Source organism: Schistocerca gregaria, chromosome 11 (assembly GCF_023897955.1).
Source record: "Schistocerca gregaria isolate iqSchGreg1 chromosome 11, iqSchGreg1.2, whole genome shotgun sequence".
Taxonomy (NCBI): domain Eukaryota; kingdom Metazoa; phylum Arthropoda; class Insecta; order Orthoptera; family Acrididae; genus Schistocerca; species Schistocerca gregaria.
Window position 1 is genome coordinate 63764818 of NC_064930.1, and position 25634 is coordinate 63790451.

The following is a 25634-nucleotide window of genomic DNA, read 5'->3' on the forward strand; positions in this document are numbered from 1 at the left end:
ACATGAAATTCTCAGGGAATTACATTTTACCTGGAAAAATCAGGGAAATCTCAAAGATATTCAGGAATTTTGTAATATCTCAGGGAGTTCTGGGTTATTAACCTAACATTGGTATTTAATTTTATTGCGCTTTACAAATCACAAATTGTAAAATACTTAATATTTCAAAGTGTGTTAATTATAAAAATAATAAAGAGAGATTATAGATGTGAAAAAACTGCCCCGTGTCACCCTCTCCCACTTACCATTAATTTCCCAGGAGCTTCTTATGATATCCTCTTCCTCCCAATACCTGGAATTCTCAGAGACATTTTTTTTCCCGCCAGGTTTGAGTAGTCACCATGTTGATGTTTTTTGGTTTCTGTCAAAAAAGTTACAAACTCTCTTTGTTATTCCTTTTTCATCTAGCCATTTTAGGCGTACATAGAATATATTTATTCTCTTCCTCACTCTGTCAAGTATTAATTTTATTCTTTATTAAGGGGAGTAGCCCGTCAGATGGGCCGACTTGGAGCTGGAGAGGCACCACACGACATTTTAATTTCCACTGTCTATACTTTTACAAATAAATTCATAATACTTTGTCAACACGACCGAGGAAGGATTCAGGATTCAAAATCATAGCAATGTAAGTTCAAAAGTATAACAAAATAAATTTTTTTTACGTGTGAAATTTCATATTTTTTTCACTTATTATTGTCTGCATTTGTTGCTATAGGTACACTTTCCTCCATAAGTAAGAGAGATTCTTCAATGAATTTTGCACAGCATACAAACCATACTGACAGGTGTCTGAAACTCTAGAATTTATTTAATTAATGAAAAAATGAATGAGCTGTTACACTTTAAACTTCATGTTTAGAAGAAACTCAAATTTTATGGTTAAATATCTCATTTTTTAGCACAGTTTTTAATAGATTTGGATAATTCTAAAGTTTCATACACCCGTAAGTATGGTTTGTATGCTGTGCAAAATTCATCAAAGAATCTCCCGTACTTATGAAGAAAATTGTACCTACAGCAACGAATGCAGCAAATAGTAAGTGAAAAAATGATGACATTTTACATGTAAAAAAATATATCTTGTTATATTTTTGAACTTCCACTGCTATGAGCATGAATCCTGAACCCTTCCTGGTGATGCTGACAAAGTTTTATGAATTTATTTGTAAAAGTATAGACAGTGGAAATTAAAATGTCGTGTGGTGCCTCTCCAGCTCCAAGTCGGCCCGTTTAACTTCCTACCCCCTCCTCCCCCCCCTTAAACTTCTTTATTACTTCTTGATTTCCCACTGTTATATTTTCCTGATTATTTTCCTTTCCCTCTTTTCTATTTCACCTAATTGTTTGGCTGTATTTAGTGAAAGGCATTTTGAAGATAAAGACAACTAGTCTAATGACACTTGTGATGTCAGAGTTTCCCATTTATAGATAAAGATTTCTTGTTATAACAGGATTTCTTGTTACAAAGGTTTTTTGTTAATTGAAAAGCCACTCCCATGTTCCTTACTCATGCTAAGTTTGCTTATTTCTGTAATTTTGTCACATAGATATGTAAATTTTGTGGCTTTGTTTTTTCTTCTCTAATCAGTTTCCATTTATTACGGTGTGTCCTTTGCAATAGGCCAGCTTTTGGAGCTCTTTCTTGTGAGATATTTATGTGCATTATGTTATTTCATAGAGATTCAACTAGAATTGCAAGTTTATCTGCAAAAGCCAAAAACATAGTTCTCAGATTGTTCCCTTTATTCCAGTTATGAATAAGAATGGTAAGTTGCACTTTGCTAACTTTCTCACAGTGTCTTGCTACAAGTGAAGAGTGTCCGGTTTGAACCATGAAGTGTCACTGCTGTTAAAGTCATTCCGTGTTACATTCCAGGCAGAACAGTTTGAACTATGTTCCAGTGAGGATTTCTTGTATACTTGAGGTTGTGGCTAGAATGGTGATAGATGAGGCGAGACCATGTAATTTACAGAATTGTTGATTAAGCCGTGCATCACAATTGAAGAGTCACTAAAACTTGATGTAGCAACTCACAACATTTCATTAGCAACTATGAGAATCTGATAAAGTAAACTTGCTGTCATATTCAACACGTCATAAAAGTTTTGATTTGAGCCATGAAAAATCTGAAAATTCCAGGAAATTTGTTGATGAAAAAAAGCCGCCAGACTGCCAGTTCGGTTTCAGTGCTCTATTGGAATTGTACCATCTCGTTACAGGTTTAGTTAGCATTAATGAAGAGATCTGTCACCGTGACTTTAGTAGATATGTCAGTTACCTCAAATATCTTGTTACGGTCACCTTTTCATCAATTTCTGATGCAGTGATCCTGCTATGCATCACCACCAATTATTTTTCAAACTTTGTTCCAACTGCAGCGGGTCAAGGGCTGTAAGGGAGTTTGTATTCTCTGTTGACTAGCTATAAACTCATGTAACCACATTTTCAGTAATTCCTCTGTATTTTAACAGGTTTCCTAAACTTTTATAACATCATAAAAAAGCTTCCAAATTAGAAGTTTTACTGCCCAGATTGCAGGTAATACATATCCTGATTACTACACTACTGGCCTTTAAAATTTCTACACCACGAAGATTATGTGCTACAGATGCGAAATTTAACTGACAGGAAGAAGATGCTGTGATATGCAAATGATTAGCTTTTCAGAGCATTCACACCAGGTTGGCGCCGTTGGCGACACCTACAACGTTGACTGGCATTGCCTGGTGAAGCGTTGTTGTGCTGCTTCGAGTAAGGAGGAGAAATGAGTACCATCACGTTTCTGACTTTGATAAAGGTCGGATTGTAGCCTATCGCGATTGCGGTTTACTGTATCGCGACATTACTGCTCGCGTCGGTCGAGATCAGATGACTGTTAGCAGAATGTGGAATCGGTGGGTTCAGGAGGGTAATCCGGAACGCCATGCTGGATCCCAACGGCCTCGTATCACTAGCAGTCGAGATGACAGGCATCTTATTCGCACAGCTGTAACGGATCGTGCATCCACGTCTCGATCCCAGAGTCAATAGATGGGGACGTTTGCAAGGCAACAACCATCTGTACGAACAGTTCGACGACGTTTGCAGCAGCACGGACTATCAGCTCGGCGACCGTGGCTACGGTTACCCTTGACGCTGCATCACAGACAGGAACACCTGCGATGGTGTACTCGACGACGAACCTGGGTGCACGAATGACAAAATGTCATTTTTTCGGATGAATCCAGGTTCTGTTTACAGAATCATGATGGTCACATCCATGTCTGGCGACATCGTGGTGAATACACATTGGAAGCGTGTATTCATCATCACCATACTGGCATATCACCCTGCATGATGGTATGGGGTGCCATTGGTTACAAGTGTCGGTTACGTCTTGTTCGCAGTCACAGCACTTTGAAGAGTGGACGTTACACTTCAGATGTGTTACGAACCGTGGCTCTACCCTTCATTCGATCCCTGCGAAACCCTACATTTCAGCAGGACAATGCACGACAGCATGTTGCAGGTCCTGTATGTGCCTTTCTGGATACAGAAAATATTCAACTGCTGCCCTGGCCAGCACATTCTCCAGATCTCTCACCAACTGAAAACGTCTGCTCAATGACGGCCGAGCAACTGGCTCGTCACAATACACCAGTCACTACCCTTGATTAACTGTGGTATCGTGTTGAAGCTGTATGGGCAGCTGTACCTGTACACGCCATCCGAGCTCTGTTTGACTTAATGCCCAGGCATATCAAGGCCGTTATTACAGCCAGAGGTGGTTGTTCTGGGTACTGATTTCTCAGGTTCTATGCACCCAAATTGTATGAAAATGTAATCACATGTGAGTTCTAGTATAATATATTTGTCTAATGAATACCCGTTTATCATCTGCAGTTCTTCTTGGTGTAGCAATTTTAATGGCCAGTAGTGTAGTTCCAGCAAAGTTATATTGACCTTTTCGGGTCATTGGATACGTAATGATAAAGCCCCTCTGTGTGTCACATTGTTGTCTGGCTGTTGAAAACATGGCGGTAAATTCACAGAACAGACACTCTTACAAAACGCTAAGTACACTAAAATAAAAGCCATAACTGTAACAGCAAGGCACAGAGGTATCAGATAGAGCATATCCACCGCTATCAATAAAACTTCTACTTTGGGAGATTTTTACATTGATATAGAGATCACTCTCTTCTGGCAATGCCAGGTAATTACATTTTATAACCTCAGTTAGACAGAACTCTTTTCTTACAATTTCAATGAAACTCATGACAACTGCAAGTGACAGAGTGAGAAAATGTGAAGAGAGAGACAAAGAGAGAGAGAAAGTGAATAACAGATTTTTACAACAAGCTTCTTTTGTTCTGATATGAAATTATTGTCATCTGGAACTCGTCTTATCTGGAGCCCACATCGTCGCGAAGTCACAAAGGCAAAGTGTAAATGACTTCTCCAACCCAAATAAAGACACTTGTCGCATCTTATAGATTTGCTGCATTCACATTTCTCTTTTTGTGTCTACATATAAATTAAAAAAGAAATGCACGCACATCAACTAAAATCAAATTTTTTCACGGACATTTTTTGTCAGTATAGTAGAAGGAGCTGAGATGTGTAGCTACTTCAAATAACGACGTATACCATTGCACTATGTCGCTTAGGAATAGTATTAGCTCCCTATGTTATTGTCTCTACTGCCAATTTCTGTTTCTTTTTTCTTTTTTGATGGTGTTGTTTCTTTGTTACAGGTAACTGAAAAACTCAATATGGAGTCAGCAGATTGTCCCGAAGTCAAGGAAGAAGTTGAAGAAGAGCAGTGTTGTATCGACATGAGTTCTCCATGGGTAAGTATCAACAGAACTCTTTCGTATGTATGATCCACAGCTGCTCTGAATTTCTCAAAGGAAGTAGCTTCCCTGTGTAGGCTTTTTCTGGAATTTTGTTTGCAATTTAAACAATGGAAAAATCCTGAATGAAATAACAACAGTAGTATGAAAAGTTTAGATTGGAACTCCACACATAGACTGGCAATGGCAAGGAAAGCGTTTCTGAAGAAGAGAAATTTGTTAACATCGAGTATAGATTTAAGTGTCAGGAAGTCATTTATGAAAGTATTTGTATGGAGTGTAGCCATGTATGGAAGTGAAACATGGACGATAAATAGTTTGGACAAGAAGAGGATAGAAGCTTTCAAAATGTGGTGCTACAGAAGAATGCTGAAGATTAGATGGGTAGATCACATAACTAATGAGGAAGTATTGAATAGGATTGGGGAGAAGAGAAGTTTGTGGCACAACTTGACCAGAAGATGGGATCGGTTGGTAGGACATGTTGTGAGGCATCAAGGGATCACCAATTTAGTATTGGAGGGCAGTGTGGAGGGTAAAATTCGTAGAGGGAGACCAAGAGATGAATACACTAAGCAGATTCAGAAGGATGTAGGCTGCAGTAGGTACTGGGAGATGAAGAAGCTTGCACAAGACATAATAGCATGGAGAGCTGCATCAAACCAGTCTCAGGACTGAAGACCACTACAACAAACAACATAGAGGAGGTGCTGAGTTGCAGATAGGCACAATGAAAAGGCAAACATTTAAGCTTTTGACTGAAAGGCCTTCTTTGGAACACACACACGTGTCGTGTCCATTGTCTCTGGCTAATGCTGCCTGGCTGCTGGAGAAAGTGGCCATGTATGTGCTAGGTGTGCTTGTGTGAATTGTGTGTGTGTGTGTGTGTGTGTGTGTGTGTGTGTGTGATTTCTATTTCTGAAGAAGACCTTTTGGATGAAAGCTTAAATGTTTGATTTTTCATTATGCCTGTCTGTGACCTAACACCTCCTCTATGTAGTGGATAGTAATCTCCCTTTTCACGTTCTTGGTGTTTTCAGTTTGTCGCATTTTGAAATGGCTGATGTGAATTATTTGAGAATGTGTGGTAAAACTTTAAGTTTGTCTGAAACACAGTAGTGTCTTGCAATAGTAATAATGCAGCAAGGTCCAAGCATCACGTCACTCAGGAAATAAATTAAAACACTACATCAGCAATTACATTAATATAGCTAAAAACCGAAATAAATTGCTTATTTCAAAGTAAAAGAGTAGCACTTCGATTGAAAAAGTGTCACCGGCTGCATATCTGATGTGACAGGTGCTGTTTTTGTTGTTGTTGTTTGCTGGATTTTTCAACCAAAGACTGGTTTGATGCAGCTCTTTTCCCTTTTGACTTTTATGTTTTTAGTTGTGTTCATCTTAAGCCCAACGTGCCTATGGGGCTAAGCTTCGTGTATTCAGTCGGCAAGTGACTGCTTGATACACCAATGAAGCACTCCCATTGCATTAGTTCTTATATACATCACAGAACTATGTCAGGAGTGCTAAGTACTGGTCAACATTTACTATTTATTGCTGAATAGTTCATCCGTTAATCGTCGGTAGACATTTATTTCATGAGCATATGTAATTTTTTTATGCTCCAAGGATCACGCATCTGCCAACAACAATATTTTTAAATTGCTGCACTCTTATTCTTGCAATTTTGCGTCAGTGAACCTCTCTGACATTACTTTTCTATTGGTAATGAAATTAAAAAAAAATTCTTTTGGCCTGAATATTATGCACTGACTATTATTTTCTTCTATTGATTATGCATCTTTGAATGAATCTGATTTCTCTGCTATAACCAACAAATATCAGGAGCTTTTTCACAAATGATTACTTTTATCCTGAAAAATCTAACTGGCTTTTAATAACAGAATTTTTGCACTTAAACCTCAAATATGGATATTCAAACTTTGTTTTGTTTCTTTTTTTTATTTAAATCTGAGATTCATGGACAAAGCAATCTCTTTTCTTTTCTTGACTGCTTTGTTACTGTAGTGGCTCAATATTGTGATTACATAAAATACTTTTTCATTTACTTTCAGGTAACTGATTGTGTGAGCTAAAAACAAAACTATCAGCCCACTTCATTTTAAAATAAATTATAGGCACTTACAGTTGCTAGCTTCTCATTTAAAACACAAATAACAAATTTATTACTTCCTTTTCTTACACTTGTGGTATAGCATTCTGAGCACCTTACATATTTTGTTTCCTTACGAATTTAAAGCTTTTGCTTAGTGGCTGCCATACAAAATAATAATGTAAAAGACATTTCTACTTCTTCTGAAAGGCACCACCTTAGTCTACCACACAAAAATTGCCCAGCCACTTCTGACGTTATCTTTCTTTCCTTGTCTCACTCCAGTAAGTAACTACATTAATATTCCACTCAGAAGCGACCCACACTAATTTGGGATATATTTTACTGCAGATAGCTACATATGAATGACTCTTGTGCTTTCCCCATCGTGGTTATACAAACGATAATAGTTCATGACCATAGACATTGGCCAGCTCTCAGAATTTCAATACATCAAAAGAACAAAGCTTTGATCCCCTTACTACATTGTATTTCCTTGTGAAATGGTTAAATTCGATTGCAATTATTGTCCAGCTAACTGCATTTATATACACCGTCTCAGTCTAGCTGCATTTCTCTTAGGCATGATGATGACTGGTTTTCATAGTCTGCCAGTGACCATCATTTCTGCAGCCAACCAAGTTGTGATTCACATCACCCCTATGAGATTTCTCTCCAAGTAACCAAGAAACTTATTAAAGCATTTAAATTACAAACTTATATGAGTAACAGTATACACTTTGCTCATGTACATTCCTCATCGTATACACAAATCAAAAAAAGTTTTGCATTGCCTTGGTTCGGAGAGTTCTGCAACCTGTACAGAAAATTGGAATAAAGATCAACATAAACATCATTTACGCCCTTTTTATTGCTCATGAAAACCACACCTTGCATGTTGTACCAACATACAGCGAGACATTCAGAGGTGGTGGTCGAGACTGCTGTACCTTTAATACCCAGTAGCACGTCCTCTTGCGTTGATGCTTGCCTGTATTCGTCGTGGTATACTATCCATAAGTTCATCAAGGCACTGTTGGTCCAGGTTGTTCTACTCCTCAATGGCGATTTGGCATAGATCCCTCAGAGTGGTTGGTGGGTCACGTTGTCCATAAACAGCCCTTTTCAATCTATCCTAGGCATGTTCAATAGGGTTCATATCTGGAGAACATGCTGGCCACTCTAGTCGAACGATGTCGTTATCCTGAAGGAAATCGTTCACAAGATGTACACGATGGCGGCGTGAATTATCGTCCATGAAGACAAATGTCTTGCCAGTATTGTGCCAATATGGTTTGCACTATCGATTGAGGGATAGCATTCACGTATCGTACAGCCATTACGGCACCTTCCGTGACCTCCAGTGGCGTACATTGGCCTGATATAATGCCACACCAAAACAGCAGGAACCTCCAACTTGCTGCACTTACTAGACAGTGCATTTAAGGCGTTCAGCCTGACCGGGTTGCCTCCTAACACGTCTCCAAAGATTGTCTGGTTGAAGGCATATGCAACACTCATCGGTGAAGAGAATGTGATGTCAATCCTGAATGGTCCATTTGGCACATTGTTGGACCAATTTGTACCGCACTGCACAGTGTCGTGGTTGCAAAGATGGCCATCGCCATGGATGCCGGGAGTGAAGTTGCGCGTCATGCAGCCTATTGCGCACTGTTTGAGTCGTACCCCGACGTCCTGTGGCTGCACGAAAAGCACTATTCAACATGGCGGCATTGCTTTCAGGGTTCCTCCGAGCCATAATCCATAGGTAGTGGTCATCCACTGCAGCAGTAGCCCTTGGGCAGTCTGAGCGAGGCATGTCATCGACAGTTCCTGTCTCTCTGTATCTCCTCCATGTCTGAACCACATTGCTTTGGTTCACTCTGAGACACCTGGACATTTCCCTGTTGGGAGCCCTTCCTGGCACAAAGTAACAATGCAGATGCGATCGAACCGCAGTATTGACTGTCTAGGCATGGTTGAACTACAGAGAACACGAGCCGTGTACCTCCTTCCCGGTGGAATGACGAGCTGATCGTCTGTCAGAACCCCTCCGTCTAGTAGGCGCTGCTCATGCATGGTTGTTTACATCTTTGGGTGTGTTTAGTGACATCTCTGAACAGTCAAAGGGACTGTGCCTGTGATACAATATCCACAGTCAATGTCTATCTTCAGGAGTTCTGGGAACTGGGATGATGCAAAACTTTTTTTGATGTGTATACAACTCCTGGCACAAATAACTTTGAATTTGGGATTTTCTCCCAATTAAAACGAACTGTTCGTAAATGACTATTATAATCTCCATGCTACACTATCCACTGTAGCTTACTGTATTGATACCTTGGTCTTCCTCTTAGATTTTTATCCCTCACACTCCCCCCCCCCCCCCCCCCCCCTCCTCCCTACTAAATTGGTGATCCCTTAATATCTCAGAATGTGGCCTACCAACCAATGTGTTCTTCTAGTCAGGTTGTGCCATAAATTTCTTTTTTCCTCACTACTCCTCATTAGTCACATGATCTACCCATCTAGTCTTTAATGTTTTTCTGTCACATCACATTTCAAAAGCTTCTGTTCTCTTTTTTTCTGAACTGCTTAATACCATGTTTCAGTTCTGCAACAGTCTGCTCTCCTGACAAATACCTTCAGAAACACTTAATGGAAACTCCAGGTAGGAATATCAACAATGTAGGAATGATAGATAACATGTTAAGTTGCAGACAGGCAGAATAAGGCAAGCACATCTCACTCACAGGACTGCCGGAGTTGGCGATCATGTTTGCGTGAGGTGTGCATTCGTGTGTGAATGGGTGATGTGTGTTTCTCTTTTTCCGACAAAGGCTATGGCCAAAAGCTTTAAATGTAAATGTCTTTTAATTGTGTCTATCTGCAACTTAGCATGTTATCTTTATGGTAAGTAGCAAACTATCTTTCCTTCATTGTTCAATAAGACTTCAACATTTAATTTTTTATTCTTTGATAACAAATTTCTCTTATTTCAGAAATGCTTTTCTTGCTGTTGCCAATCACGTATCCTCTCTGCTTCGACTATTATCAATTATTTTGCTGCTCAAATAGCAAAGCAAAACTCATCTGTTATTCTTAGTATTTTATTTCATAATTCCAATTCCTTCAATATCATATAATTTAATTTGAGTACATTCTATTGCCCTTGTTTGACTTTTTTTGATGTTTGTTTCCAAGACACTGTCCATTCGATTCAGCTGCATCCTTTCGCATGTCAGACGGAAATGCAGGTTCACTGGCAAATCCCAAATTCTTTAACTACTCATCGTTCACAGCTATGTAAAACTATTTAATACACATCATGAGAGTCTTTGATTGTAAATTATTTGTTTATAAAATTCACTCTTGCAATTTTGGCCTTGTGTATTGTGTATTTCAAAACCTTAAACAATATCTGACTCGTATATACATGATCGTCACCTCTGTATGTTAGATATTTGATATCACCACTGTTTTCGTGAATAGAAACGTTTTTTGATTTTTGTAAAAGATAAATATAATGCTCACAGTAAACACCAAACATATGGATGTGGTGATGACATATGTACCTGTCAGGTATTTCTTTAATATTTTGACTTGTGCTGAATCAAGATTTCAAAATACTCCACTTGAATACGCCAACAGAGCTGAAATTGCGGTGGTGGATTTTATAAATAAATTATTTGCAGTCAAAAGAAATCATGGCTGTTAATGAAGGTCCAAGCGTACAGAATAGGTTCTAAATATGTAAGTGGCTTGAAGGTTTCTTAAGCAGTAGAACCCAGTATGTTGTCCTGGATGGTGAGTATTCATCACAAACAAGGGTGTGGCTGTAGTCCAAGGAAACACACTCATTTCTGTAAGACTTGGCATATTTTATTACAGACATCCACATTATAAGTCTTACAACAAGCAAGATGGCGTGGGCCGTTAGGGTAACAGAGTCAAAGAACTTGCGATGGTGGAGATGCCTCGTTCGTACTTGCGGCCACCACAAAGGTATTGCCATGAGTGCCCAGGGAAAGAGTGTTAGGACTCTTCTTGTTGCCCACATGCATAAATGATCTGACGGACAGGGTAAATTGCAGTAAGCACCTATTTGCTAATGATGTCAAAGTGTCATCTTTCTGCAACAGTAGGAGGATACAGGTCGACTAGGGCAGGATTGCTGTTTGATATGATGGATACCAGCTTCCTCTAAACATGGAAAAATACAAGTTAATGCAAATGAGTAGGAAAACAATCCTACAGTGTTCAGATATAGTATCAGTGGTGTGCTCCCTGACACAGTTCATGCTGATTAGATATGAAGCCATAACTTTGCAAAAAAAGTGACATGAAATGAAATGGACATGCAGTGTTGGTAGTAGTGAAGGTGAATGGTCAACTTTCCTAGGAAAATTTTGGTTGCCTGTAGAGGAGACAGCTTATAAAACACTAGTGTGACCTATTCTTGAATGCTGCTCAAGTGGTTGGGATCGCATAAGGTTTGATTAAAGGTAAACATTGTTGCAGTTCAGAGGAGTGCTGCTAGATATGTTACCTGCAACTTGATTAAGTTGCAAGCATTACAGAAATCACTGTAAACTGAAATGGAAATCCCTGGAGTAGTGATGACTTTCTTTTTGTGAAACACTGCTAAGAAATTTTGAGACCTGTCATTTGTGGCTGACAACTGCAGAATGATTCTACTGGTGCCGATGTAAATTTCTCATAAAGACCACAAACGTAACATGAAAGAAATTAGGGCTTGTACAGAGGTCGTTTACCATCGTGTAAAGTCATCAGATGATCAAAACAAACTGCAAAATGATTTAGGCAAGATATCAGTTGGTGTAAAAGTGGTCAGTTCGATTTTACACAGAGTACGCGAAGGAACTTGCCCCCCTTCTTGCAGCAGTGCACTGCAGCTCTCTGGAAAAGCATAGCATTCCAAAGGATTGGAAAAGGGCACAGGTCATCCCAGTTTTCAAGAAGCGACATCGAACAGATGTGCAGAACTATAGACCTATATCTCTAACGTCGATCAGTTGTAGAATTTTGGAACACGTATTATGTTCCGAGTATAATGACTTTACTGGAGACTAGAAATCTACTCTGTAGGAATTAGCATGGGTTTCGAAAAAGATGGTCGTGTGAAACCTCAGCTTGCGCTATTCGTTCACGAGACTCAGAGGGCCATAGACACGGCTTCCCAGGTAGAAGCCGTGTTTCTTGGCTTCCGCAAGGTGTTCGATACAGTTCCCCACAGCCGTTTAATGAACAATGTAAGAGCATATGGACCAGCAGATCAATTGTGTGATTGGATTGAAGAATTCCTAGATAACAGAATGAAGCATGTCATTCTCAATGCAGAGAAGTCTTTTGAAGTAAGAGTGATTTCAGGTGTGTAGGGAAGAAGGACAGTGAAAAATAGACAAGTTAGAAAATGAAAAACGTAGCAAACTAAAATTGAGTGGAGAAAGGAGTAGTTACTCTTACGAAATGCTGAGATGGAAGGAATTAACATGAATTAAGGCCAGGGGGGTGGCGAGAACCAAGGATGTGTCGTAGTGCTAATTTCCACTTGTGGACTCCTGAGAAACTGGTGTCTGGGGGAAGAATACAGATGTCACGTTTGGTGAAACAGACACAGAGGCCACGACTGTCGTGTCATACAGCACGCTCTGCAACAGGATATTTTGTGTTGCCTGTATACACCCACTGCCTATGCCCATTCATCCTGACTGATAACTAGGTGGTAGTCACGGTGATGTAAAAGGATTAACAGTGATTACATAAAAGCTGGTATATGATGTGTTGTTTCATAGTTGGCTCTCCCTTTAATAGTATGGGTTTTGCCAGGTACAGGGCTGGTATAGCTGGTGGTTGAAGGGTACATGGGGCAAATATCGCAGTGGGGACAGTCACAGGGGAAGGACTCATAGGGTAGGGAGATGGATGCAGAAGGAGCATAACATTTGACAAGAATACTGCAGAGATTGGGAGGGCAACAAAAAAGCTATTCTAACTGTGGTGGAAAACTGGTAGAAGCTGACCCGGGGAAGATCAGTCTGGATTCCGTAGAAATGTTGGAAAACGTGAGGCAATACTGCCCTTACGACTTATCTTAGAAGAAAGATTAAGGAAAGGCAAACATACGTTTCTAGCATTTGTAGACTTAGAGAAAGCTTTTGACAATGTTGACTGGAATACTCTTTTTCAAATTCTAACGGTGGCAGGGGTAAAATACAGGTAGTGAAAGGCTATTTATAACTTGTACAGAAAGCAGATGGCAGTTATAAGAGTTGAGGGGCATGAAAGGGACGCAGTGGTTGGGAAGGGAGTGAGACAGGGTTGTAGCCTCTCCCCGATGTTATTCAATCTGTATATTGAGCAAGCAGTAAAGGAAACAAAAGAAAAATTCAGAGTAGGTATTAAAATCCACGGAGAAGAAATAAAAACTTTGAGGTTCGCCAATGACATTGTAATTCTGTCAGAGACAGCAAAGGACCTGAAAGAGCAGTTGAACGGAATGGACAGTGTCTTGAAAGGAGGATATAAGATGAACATCAACAAAAGCAAAGTGAGGAAATGGAATGTAGTCGAATTAAGTCGGGTGATGCTGTGTGAATTAGATTAGGGAATGAGACATTTATAGTAGTAAAGGAGTTTTGCTATTTAGGGAGCAAAATAACTGATGATGGTCGAAGTAGGGAGGATATACAATGTAGACTGGCAACGGCAAGGAAAGCGTTTCTGAAGAAGAGAAATTTGTTAACATTGAGTATAGATTTAAGTGTCAGGAAGTCATTTCTGAAAGTATTTGTATGGAGTGTAGCAATGTATGGAAGTGAAACATGGACGATAACTAATTTGGACAAGAAGAGAATAGAAGCTTTCGAAATGTGGTGCTACAGAAGAATGCTGAAGATAAGGTGGATAGATCACATAACTAATGAGGAGGTACTGAATAGGATTGGGGAGAAGAGGAGTTTGTGGCACAACTTGACCAGAAGAAGGGACCGGTTGGTAGGACATGTTCTGAGGCATCAAGGGATCACAAATTTAGCATTGGAGGGCAGCGTGGAGGAGAAAAATCGTAGAGGGAGACCAAGAGATGAATACACTAAACAGATTCAGAAGGATGTAGGCTGCAGTAGGTACTGAGAGATGAAGAAGCTTGCACAGGATAGAGTAGCATGGAGATCTGCATCAAACCAGTCTCAGGACTGAAGACAACAACAACAACAACAACAACTGTGGTGGGCAAAATCTCAGACAGAATGGATCTCATTTCAGGGCACGATTTTAAGAAGTCATGGCCTTTTCAAAGTAGCTGATTAATACATTCAATTATCATGTAGAAGTCAATGCAGAGGCATATAGACAGTCATTATTCCTCTCTCTAGTTGTGAGTGGGACAAGATGTCCTGTTGTGAAATGACTAATAGATAACCTGAATCCGTTTATCAGGGATACGGTGTCTCATCTCGGTGTTTACATTTCAGATCTCGTGCGGAGCAGTGGCAGCTGGTGAACCGCTAACGGACCCTCTGTCTCTCGAAGGAGGGCAGGCTGGCGGCAGTGCGGGAGGCCTGGCAGAGGTGAGCCCAGCCTTTCTTGTTTATGATTATCTTACTGATTGGGAAGTGTTGCATACCAGTTTCTTTATTTGTGGGACATTACAGTGATGTTGACTATCTGTGACCTTATCTGTATCAACCTCCATAGTTGATGTCGCTGATGAATGCTCGTGTGGTTGTGCTCGACTTGGGAGTAAGCCAGTCCGAATTCTGGTGGTGGATGAAATTTTTCACTGCCTGTATTCAGCGTGCGAGGGGAGGTGAGATGGTGAGATAAAGTTCCTAATCTCCAATCCTTGTGCCAATGTTCCAGATTAAATTCCAAACCTTGCTGTAGTGTCTCACGAAATGGGGCCAACCGACACTGCCGATGGTGATCCGTTCGTGGGAACGATACATTAAGCTCGACAGGGGCTAAGTGCTATTCACGAGGAGAAGGCTGTGTGACAGCACTGAATTTGACGCTCTTCCTTCTCTTATCATTGTACATCACAAGATTAACACCGTGCTGTACACCACATTCGTTACACTCTCCTACACTTCACAGTTACACGTACGACACAGCTGCCACGTATCCGTAAGGGAAGGAGCCAGTGTGTGCGGAGGAAGAAGAGTTTCTCTGACACACGTCTGAACGCACCTGTTGCAAATATCACTGCCAACAATACCGTATGATCAAGAATGAGATTTTCACTCTGCAGCAGAGTGTGTGCTGATATGAAACTTCCTGGCAGATTAAAACTGTGTGCCGGACCGAGACTCGAACTCGGGACCTTTGCCTTTCCGGGCAAGTGCTCTACCAACTGAGCTACCCAAGCGTGACTCACGACCTGTCCCCACAGCTTCAATCCTTTCTTTCAGGAGTGCTAGTTCTGCAAGGTTCGCAGAAGGGCTTCTGTAAGGTTTGGAAGGTAGGAGATGAGATACTGGCAAAATTGAAGCTGTGAGGACAGCTCATGAATCGTGCTTGGGTAGCTCAGATGGTAGAGCACTTGCCCGCAAAAGGCAGAGGTCCTGAGTTCGAGTCTTGGTCCGCCACACAGTTTTAATCTGCCAGGAAGTTTCATACCGTATGATGTTTACATTTATTTGATCTGCACAGTGTATACTCCACAATGTACCTTCCACTGCGAGAAAGTAAACAGTGTGGCATCATATTGGAATCCTGGTGTTGTGTGCCGGTAAAAGGAAATAACCCAGCTTGACTGGTTAAAACTGAATAAAATGCATTCCTTCATTCTCACTTGTATTCTGTAAATCACATGATAGAGCAGAGGCTTAAGGGAAGTGGGATGAGTCAAGTTGTACTTTAAAATACAGACGCAACCTGTGTTCTATAAAGTGTACCACCAACAAAATTATGACTAGCTGTATTCTGCTTAAGCAGATAAATGTGGTAATTACTTCTATATAATTTTATGCAGGACGATTCTGCCAAATGAGGAGGAACTGCAGGAAACGGTCCCTGAGAGGATAAGGAGCAAAAAATGTCAAATGGAAATACAGCCGGAAATGCGTTCCAACAAAGATGCACACACTTAAAGGAGCAGATAAAAGGTGTCGAATGTTGTGCAATGACAGTATATGTTAATGGCAGAATTATACCACCTCTATATGGGGCCATACAGTATTACTCAGTAGGAAGTGACATCAGAATGACATGTCACTCGATGTGGCAGATGCCGTACTGATTTTGGTGTATTTAGCTGTTTTGTGTTATAACTTGCAGTATGCCATTTCAAGGCAAAAGCAATTGAAGAGTTATCTCAAACATGCCACCCTTATAATTAAATGTCAGTTAATGAGTCCTCAACAATATAAACCTTCAATAGAGACTAGGATTATTGACAAAAAAGACAAAAATAGCATGTCTCCGGCGTAGCTTAGGGGATAGGGATATGGATAACAGAGTCAATGGAAGTATGTTTGTGTGCCATCACATGCCGTTCTGTTCACTTGTAAGAGTATTTTCCCCAGCAGATAGGCAGTTTCTTGATCCCATTTTTGTAAAATGAATGTGACTGTAACAACAATCAGTTGCGCAGGAACACTGATGGTGCCGTCATTGTCAAATCTGTCATCTCTGATTGCTTCCTTTAGTGGTCCAAATAAATGAAAATCACAGGGTAATAAGCCTGAACTACAGGGCCAGTGTTATAGTGTGCTCGACAACAATTCCTGAATTTTTTGTGGAGGTCTGGTGGCTGTGTGTGGTCGAATGTCATCACGAAGCACAATCACACGTCCCAAATTGGGAGTGCACACACACCTCTTCTGACAATATGCGTGTCTTGTTTGGTCCAAAAGTTGGCAGTAGTATGCTGCATTCACTGTACTATGCTTGTGGAAAATAATTAATGAGAAGAACTCCTTTAAAATCAAAATAGACTATTGCGCAAACCTTCCCCAGAGAGAGACAGTTCGTAGCTCACGGGTGCATATTCGTCCTTTTTACATCCTTATGTGCTGCCTTTTTCTCATTCTGGGGTGTAATGGTGCACCCACTCTTCCCCTCTCCCTCCCTTCCCCCTCCTTCTCTCCGTGTGTGTGTGTGTCTGTGTGTGTGTGTGTGTGTTTTTTTTTTTTTTTTTTTTTGAAGAAAAACAGTTACTTTTTAATAAAACCACTGCTCCTTACCGTATAACATTCGTCTGCTGTTTATGCCTCATATTTCAAAGAAAGAGTCTGTGTAACTGTACAGAGAACGCTGTCAGCAGTCTATATACTGACAAATAGCACAAATATTATTAGAGTTACATGAAATTTAGAGCTCTGAATTAAAATATCCTGCTTAATTGAAGGAGCAGTAGCTCCATAGAAATATTTCATGATCTTGAATGTCCTACCTGACGTCCACAGAATATAAAAGTTCATTCTGAACCCTAGACAGGGATGCATACTGTATGTGGAAGTAATTTCTGCTTCCAGTACTGTAGTTGTGAATTGACGAGTTCATCCGAATTTCACTCCATTAGAGAGTGACATGTTGTTGTTGTTGTTGTTGTTGTTGTTGTTGTTGTCTTCAGTCCTGAGACTGGTTTGATGCAGCTCTCCATGCCAGTCTATCCTGTGCAAGCTTCTTCATCTCCCAGTACCTACTGCAACCTACATCCTTCTGAATCTGCTTAGTGTATTCATCTCTTGGTTTCCCTCTACGATTTTTACCCTCCACGCTGCCCTCCAATGCTAAATTTGTGATCCCTTGATGCCTCAAAACATGTCCTGCCAACCGGTCCCTTCTTTTTGTCAACTTGTGCCACAAACACCTCTTCTCCCCAATCCTATTCAATACCTCCTCATTAGTTATGTGATCTACCCGTCTAATCTTCAGCATTCTTCTGTAGCACCACATTTCGAAAGCTTCTATTCTCTTCTTGTCCAAACTAGTTATTGTCCATGTTTCACTTCCATACATGGCTACACTCCATACAAATACTTTCAGAAACGACTTCCTGATGCATAAATCTATATTCGATGTTAACAAATTTCTCTTCTTCAGAAACGCTTTCCTTGCCATTGACAGTCTACATTTTATATCCTCTCTACTTCGACCATCATCAGTTATTTTACTCCCTAAATAGCAAAACTCCTTTACTACTTTAAGTGTCTCATTTCCTAATCTAATTCCCTCAGCATCACCCGAGTGACATATAAGTGCAAGAATTACTGGGTGCCTGAAGGTGCCTGGAAGGTGTTTGGTTATCAACTTTACACAATATTCTTATTGTCTGCATGCGTAGAATAAACACTTTCTTGACTGTAGCTGCAGTGCCACAGCAGATTATGCCAAAGGGCAGGGTAAGGTAATTATTTTGGCTCAGGAGCCACATTGTGTAAGTGGAAATCATCAACACCTTTTAAAATGGTTGCATTCATTAGTTAAATTTGAATTTTAGGATAGCTATAAACTATACCATAAAATCTACAGTTAGAAGTTAAATAAAATAGTGGCAGTTTTATTGAATTTGTTTATTGTGCTAATTTTGTATGATCTATAGCTGAAAGCATGTTTAATATTAGAATCAGTTTAATGAGATGTACCTCATCACCCTTTCCTACAAAAAAATCATAAGTGAGATTGATTGTTGAAATTCTGATCAAAGCCTTCTAGCTAGTGTCTGCCAAAGAGCATCTGCAGGATGATTAATGATGACATTACAAACTTCCAGAAATGGTGGAGGTCCGTAAGGGGATCAACTTCAGGTGGTTCAGAAACGAGGCAAGTCGAAAGTTATAAGTGAAAATCTTTCCGATACCTCTGATAGGTGACCTGTTCTACTTCAAGTTCTTTGCTTTCGCTATTTTGGGAGGACTTAGTGTGAACCAAAAGAATAAAAAAATTGTTCATTAAATGAGGGCTTTGCATTGCATACAATAAGAATTATGAGTATTTGTTCATCTTTGGTACTGTGAAAATACTCCTCTTCCAGCAAATAATACAGAGAACATTTTCCCAACAATTTTCTTTATACATGGAAACTTTTTAACAGACAAATATTTGTAAAAGTCAACTAATGTCACAGCATTAAATATTTATTTCACATTGTGATCTGACTGCATGTCAGCAAGCAAGCTGCAGCTCCTCTGTTCCTGTGTCTATATCAGGAGTGATAGGATAAGAGAACAAATTGAGTTGAGGCTCAGATTTCTTGAAGTCCTGACAGCTTCTTGTGATTTCATCTTAAAAATTATGTAGATGATCCCTAACGTTAGCAGTTGTTGTTGTTGCTGTCTTCAGTCTAAAGACTGGTTTGATCCAGCTATCCACGCTGCTCTACCCTGTGCAAGCCTTTTCATCTCCAAATAGCTACTGCAACTTACATTCTTCTGAATCTGCCTACTGTATTCATGTCCTTGTCTTCCTTACCAATTTTTAACACCCCCCCCCCCCAAACACACAAACACACACACACACACACACACACACACACACACACACCTCTCTCTCTCTCTCTCTCTCTCTCTCTCTCTCTCTCTCTCTCTGTCTGTCTGTCTTCTCTTCACTCTGCTGCTAAACTGCTGATCCCTTGCTGTCTCAGAATGTGTTCTATCAACTGACCTGTTCTTCTGGTCAGGTTGTACCATAAATATCTTTTCTCCCCAATTTAGTTCAGTACCTCCTAATTAGTTACGTGATCTACCCATCTAATCTTCAGCATTCTTCTTTTATTCTCTTCTTGTCTAAACTTTTTATCATCCATGTTTCATTTCCACACATGGCTACACTCCAGACTAATACTTTCAGAAAAGATTTTGTAAGACTTAAATCTACATTTGGTGCCAGCAGATTTCTTTTCTTCAGAAACACATTTCTTGCCACTGCCAGTCTACAGTTTACATACTCTCTACTACTACTCGGAGGCGACTTCAGCCTACCTAATACAGACTGGGATGTCTATGGATTCATTACAGGAGGTACAGACAAGCCATCGTGTGAATTACTTTTCAACACATTATCCGAAAACTGTCTTGAGCAGCTAAATTGACAGCCAACGTGTAATGGAAATATTTTAGATTTGGTAGCCACGAACAGACCAGACCTCATCGATGGTGTCACTGTTGAGACAGGGATTAGCTGATCATGATGTTGTCATTACGACTATGGTTACGAAAGTTAAAAAGTCGTTCAAGAAGGCTAGGAGAGTATTCTTACCGGAAAGAGCAGATAAGCAGTTGTTAGCATCCCACTTTGTAAATGAATCGACTTCATTTACTCCCGGTACGATGGACGTGGAAGAATTATGGGCAAATTGTAAACACATTGTAAATCACGCATTGGACAAGTATGTGCCAAAAAGGTGGGTTACGGATGGAAAAGACCGACCGTGGTTTAACAGAGCAATTCGGAGAATACTCAGGAAGCAAAGGCAGTTGCATTCACGGTACAAGAAAGAGCGGGAGAATGAGGACAGGCAAAAGTTAGTAGAGATTCGTGCTGCTGTAAAAAGAGCGATGCATGAAGCATACAACCACTATCTTAGCAAAAGATTTTGTTGAAAACCCAAGGAAATTCTGGTATTACGTAAAATCGGTAAGCGGGTTGAAGGCACTCACTGATCAGTCTGGCCTGGCAATGGAAGACAGCTACGAAAGCTGAAATTTTAAATTTAGCATTTGAGAAATCTTTCACACAGGAGGATCGTACGAACATACCACCATTTGAGTCTCGTACAGATTCCCGTATGGAGGACATAGTGATAGACATCCCTGGGGTTGTGAAGCAGCTGAATGGGTTGAAAATAAATAAATTGCCAGGCCCTGATGGGATTTCAGTTCAGTTTTACAGAGAGTACTCTACTGCATTGGCTCCTTACTTAGCTTGCATTTATCATGAATCTCTTGCCGAACGTAAAGTCCCGAGTGATTGGAAAAAAGCACAGGTCACGTCTGTATATAAGAAGGGTAGAAGGATGGATCCTCAAAATTACAGACCAATATCCTTAATATCGATTTGTTGCAGCATTCTCGAACATATTCTCAGTTCGAATATAATGAATTTCCTTGAGACAGAGAAGTTGCTGTCCATGCATCAGCGTGGCTTTATAAAGCATCGCTCCTGCAAAACACAACTCGTCCCTTTCTCACATGATATCTTGCGGACCATGGATGAATGATATCGTGTTCCTTGACCTTGGGAAAGTGTTTGACTCGGTGCCCCACTGCAGACTCCTAACTAAGATATGAGCATATGGGATTGGTTCCCAAATATGTGAGTGGCTCGAAAACTTCGTAAGTAATAGAACCCAGTACGTTGTCCTCTATGCTGAGTGTTCATCAGATGTGAGGGTATCATCTGGAGTGCCCATGGGATGTGTGGTAGGTCTGCTGTTGTTTTCTATTTACATAAATGATCTTTTGGATAGGGTGGATAGCAATGTGCGGCTGTTTGCTGATGATGCTGTGGTGTACGGGAAGGTGTCGTCGTGGAGTGACTGTAGGAGGATACAAAATGCCTTGGACAGGATTTGTGACTGGTGTAAAGAATGGCAGCTATCTCTAAATATATATATAAATGTAAATTAATGCAGATGAATAGGAAAAAGAATCCCGTAATGTTTGATTTTTGAATACTCCATTAGTAGTGTAGCGCTTGACACAGTCACATCGATTAAATATTTGAGCATTAAATATTTGAGCATAATGTCACAGAGTGATATGAAGTGGGACAAGCATGTAATGGCAGTTGTGGGGAAGGCGGATAGTTGTCTTCCGTTCATTGGTAGAATTTTGGGAAGATGTGGTTCATGTGTAAAGGAGACCGCTTATAAAACACTAATACGACCTATTCTTGGGTACTGCTCGAGCATTTGGGATCCCTATCAGGTCGGATTGAAGGAGGACATAGAAGCAATTCAGAGGCGGGCTGCTAGATTTGTTACTGGTAGGTTTTATCATCACGCAGGTGTTACGGAAATGCATCAGGAACTCGGGTGGGAGTCTCTGGAGGAAAGGAGGCGTTCTTTTCGTGAATCGCTGCTGATGAAATTTAGAGAACCAGCATTTGAGGCTGACTGCAGTACAATTTTACTGCCACCAACTTATATTTCATGGAAAGACCACAAAGATAAGATAAAAGAGATTAGGGCTTGTACAGAGGCATATAGGCAGTCATTTTTCCCTCGTTCTGTTTTGGAGTGGAACAGGGAGAGAAGATGCTAGTTGTCGTACGAGGTACGCTCCACCATGCACCGTATGGTGGATTGCAAAGTATGTATTTAGATGTAGATTTACTTCAGCCATCATCACTTATTCTGCTGCCCAAATTGCAAAACTCATCTAATACTTTGACTATCTCATTTCCTAATCTAATTCCCTTAGCACCAACTCATTTAATTTGACTATGTTCCATTATCCTTGTTGTATTTTGCCGATGTTCATCTTATACCCACCTTTCGAGACTCTGTCCATTCCATTCAACTGCTCTTCCAAATCCTTTACTGTCTATGGAAGAATTACAATCTCATCAGCAAACCTCAAAGTTTTTATGTCTTCTCCTTGAACTTTAATTCCTACTGTAAATTTTTCTGTGGGTTCCTCCACTGCTTGCTCAGTGTACAGTTGAACAACATCGAGGGTAGGCTAAAACCCTGCCTCACTTCTTTCTCAACCATTGCTTCCCTTTCATGCCTCTCAATCTAATAACTGCTGTCTGGCATCTGTACAAGTTGTCAAAAGCCTTTCGCTTCCTAGATTTTACCCCTACTGCCTTTAGAGTTTCAAAGAGAGTATTTAGCTGAGCTGAAAAAATCGAATCAACACTGCTGTTGCACAAGTTATGTCCGATTTGCTGTAACGAATGTGGGAAGAAACTGATTACCTGTGGGACGCTTGCCACATCACAAATGGTAGTCACATTGAACCATAATGTCACTTGATACTTTTGTGTGAAACTTGAGGTTGTTTTCTACAAAAGACACATCTATAAATTTCTATATTATTTCAAATTTGTAAAGTCCTGCTTGACTCACTATGTATAGATACACAAGTATGGTTTCTAGATCACCCATAATGGATAAGCATATAAACCTCAACTCATTTATGCCTGTTGTCATTCCACTGTTAGAAGATGTTTGTTTGACAGGGTTACTGAAGCTGCTGTTGTTGCTTGTTTTTGAATACTCCTTTGTGGCTGTGTTGCAGATTTCCTCAGGAGCTTTAGCTGCCGTGCAACAGTTGGCAGACAATTTAATTCCCCACAGACACCAGGTGAGTCTTTGCAGTGGAGCAAGACTTTTTTGTTCTTTTGGCAGCCATATGTTAATTTTACTGCAGTGCTTTGTGTAGACTGCCTGCTCTTGTTCTTTAAGAAGTAATTGTCTGTTTTTGCTTGTTACAGGCAAATAAAGATGCAGGCAGAGAAGGAAGGAGTACCTTAAAAGTCAAAGGAACTAGATTGGATGGAACTCTTGAAGTGAGTATCATTACCTTACAATAATGTGTGTGTGTGCACTTATATCAATGTGTGCGTATGAACCTAGCGGGCAGTGGTCTTGGCAAGTTGTGAGAATAAGCAAAACTGCATGTTCCATAGATCATTTGAATGATTCTTTGTGTAATGATGTGGAAGAGTCAGTTTACAGGTTATGTGTACATGATTAACATTAATATTCAATTACTTTCTGAGCCATTGACAGCTTTAATTATAGGTAATAAGGTCATTTTTCCTTTACTGTTGTAGGTGTGGACCTCAGTGTTCTTGTCAAATTGTGATGTATCATTGCAGCGAATATGTGTATTGTGACGACATAGTGAAAATGCTTAGTACCCTGAAGAGGTACCTATATGACACCTGTCGGTGAACACCGCATATTATTCTTACTGCTTGCTTTTGTGCAAACTGTACTTTCTTTGCAAGTGGTGAGCTACCCCAGAAAGTTATTCCATATGACATTATTGAGTGGAAAAATACGCCGGGAGTTGTTTCAAAGATTAGCATTTATACAAAGAACAAAAGTAGTTGAACTTCATTGTTTGAGAAGCTCAGTAGTATGCTTCTTCCAGTTCAAGTTTTCCTCAGTATCCATACTCAAAAATTTAGAGCATTCTGCCGTATTTACTGATTCCTGCTCATGTGCTACATTAATTGTTGGTATTACTATTTGTTGTGCAGAATTGAATTTGGTGTGTGTTTTCAAAATATGAGAGTCCATTTTCTAAGAGCCATTTAAGGGGAGGTTTACTATCTTTGGCCCAAAAAAAAGCATGTTCTTTGAGAATTTTTTTCTCAGGATGTGTTGCAGATATCAATGTCAAATTTGCTCAAAATTTTTTTTTTATATTTCCTCTACAAACTGAATTTTTTTTGACCAGAAATGTCTAAGAGCAAAGACATAAGTGCCATCAGAATGAAACAAAATTTCGATGTAGACCTCCACACTTGGTATGTCACAGGTCAGTCCACGCGCGGTATCTCACAGGTCAGCCGGCTCTTCTGATATCAAAATTGAGTTGACGTTAGCGAAGTATATAAGACTCTTTAGGAGCTGTACCTCGCTTAAGCTATTTGGACCACAGGAAACAACATGGTGGCCATTTGAAAAAAATAGAGTTTGTCTCATCGATTTTTCAACTTTATTGACCAAGTAAAAATATTTATAGTTGATGGATCGGAATAAAAGTGGTAAAACTCCTAGACAGTTTAGTTAGCTTCGTCGAAAACAAAGAAACATGCCAATCGGTTCAATAGATTCGAAGTTACCATACTGCACGATAAAAGAAACGTCATTTAGAGAAAAACGCATTTGAAGTTTTGGCTACATATAAATCCAATAATATGCAACTTACGTTTAATCTGCTATTCCAGGTCCATAAAGAGGTCCTTCCTCTTCCACATAGAGGGCATTCTGCTCGACCTGGGCCATCCTGCACTGCTCCAGAGCCGCTCGTACGGCCGGTGACAAGCAGTTTTCGGCCGCTCGAATCCAGTGGTCGTCCAAATGCTTGAAGAACTGCGTCAAATAGGGTCCCAGGGTGATGTCCATCATTGTCATGTTCTTCGGAATTGCTGAATACCTTTCGTTGAAGCTGCTCACTGCCAGGAAAGTCACAATCTCCACAGCCTTCGCACCAGAATGCAAATGCTTGGGGGCTAACTTCCAAACATGCACATTCAGACTTTCATTTCAATTTTGTGTGTTTCCTCGCTAGCACCGGTACAATAACTCGTCCTCTGAAAGAAAAAAAACTGGTGCGTGAAAAAGGCCGATTTCAGGAAAGTGCCTTTTGTTTATTATTATTATTATTTTCCCAACCACGAATAACAAACATTTCTATTCAGTATTCAGTAAAACTGTTTCAATGGTGGATTCTAAACACGTTTATGGATCCAAAAATGCAATTTTAAAAAAACTGATTTTTTGAACCAAAAGATAGTAAACTTCCCCTTAATAATTCTTTGGGAAACATGTACAACATCATCCATTGCCTTGTGTCTGGTGGGATTTATTATGACATTAATCTCACCACTAAAAGTACCATTCTGCTTCTTGAACACTAAGTGAAAGGTCATTAAGATATATTAAGAATGGGAGTGGACCCAAAATTGAAACCTTTGGGATCCCCTTTGTGATTTCTCCTCACTCACTAATTTTTCTACGCTTCCAACGCTGTTT

At 40.1% G+C, this 25634-nt stretch overlaps 1 protein-coding gene across 4 annotated transcripts in view; it reads left to right on the forward strand.

Moving 5' to 3' along the window:
- The window catches only part of LOC126295466 (zinc finger protein 691-like), a 72216-nt gene that overhangs the window by 20966 nt on the left and 25616 nt on the right, over positions 1–25634 (forward strand). For 2 of the 4 annotated variants that reach the window (XM_049988000.1, XM_049987999.1), the window contains exons 2-5: positions 4741–4836; positions 14449–14544; positions 23164–23229; positions 23360–23434. In XM_049988000.1, the coding sequence (XP_049843957.1) occupies positions 4741–4836; positions 14449–14544; positions 23164–23229; positions 23360–23434 (333 nt within the window). The remainder of the gene's footprint in view (positions 1–4740; positions 4837–14448; positions 14545–23163; positions 23230–23359; positions 23435–25634) is intronic. The other 2 variants (XM_049988001.1, XM_049988002.1) reach the window with 1 other exon arrangement.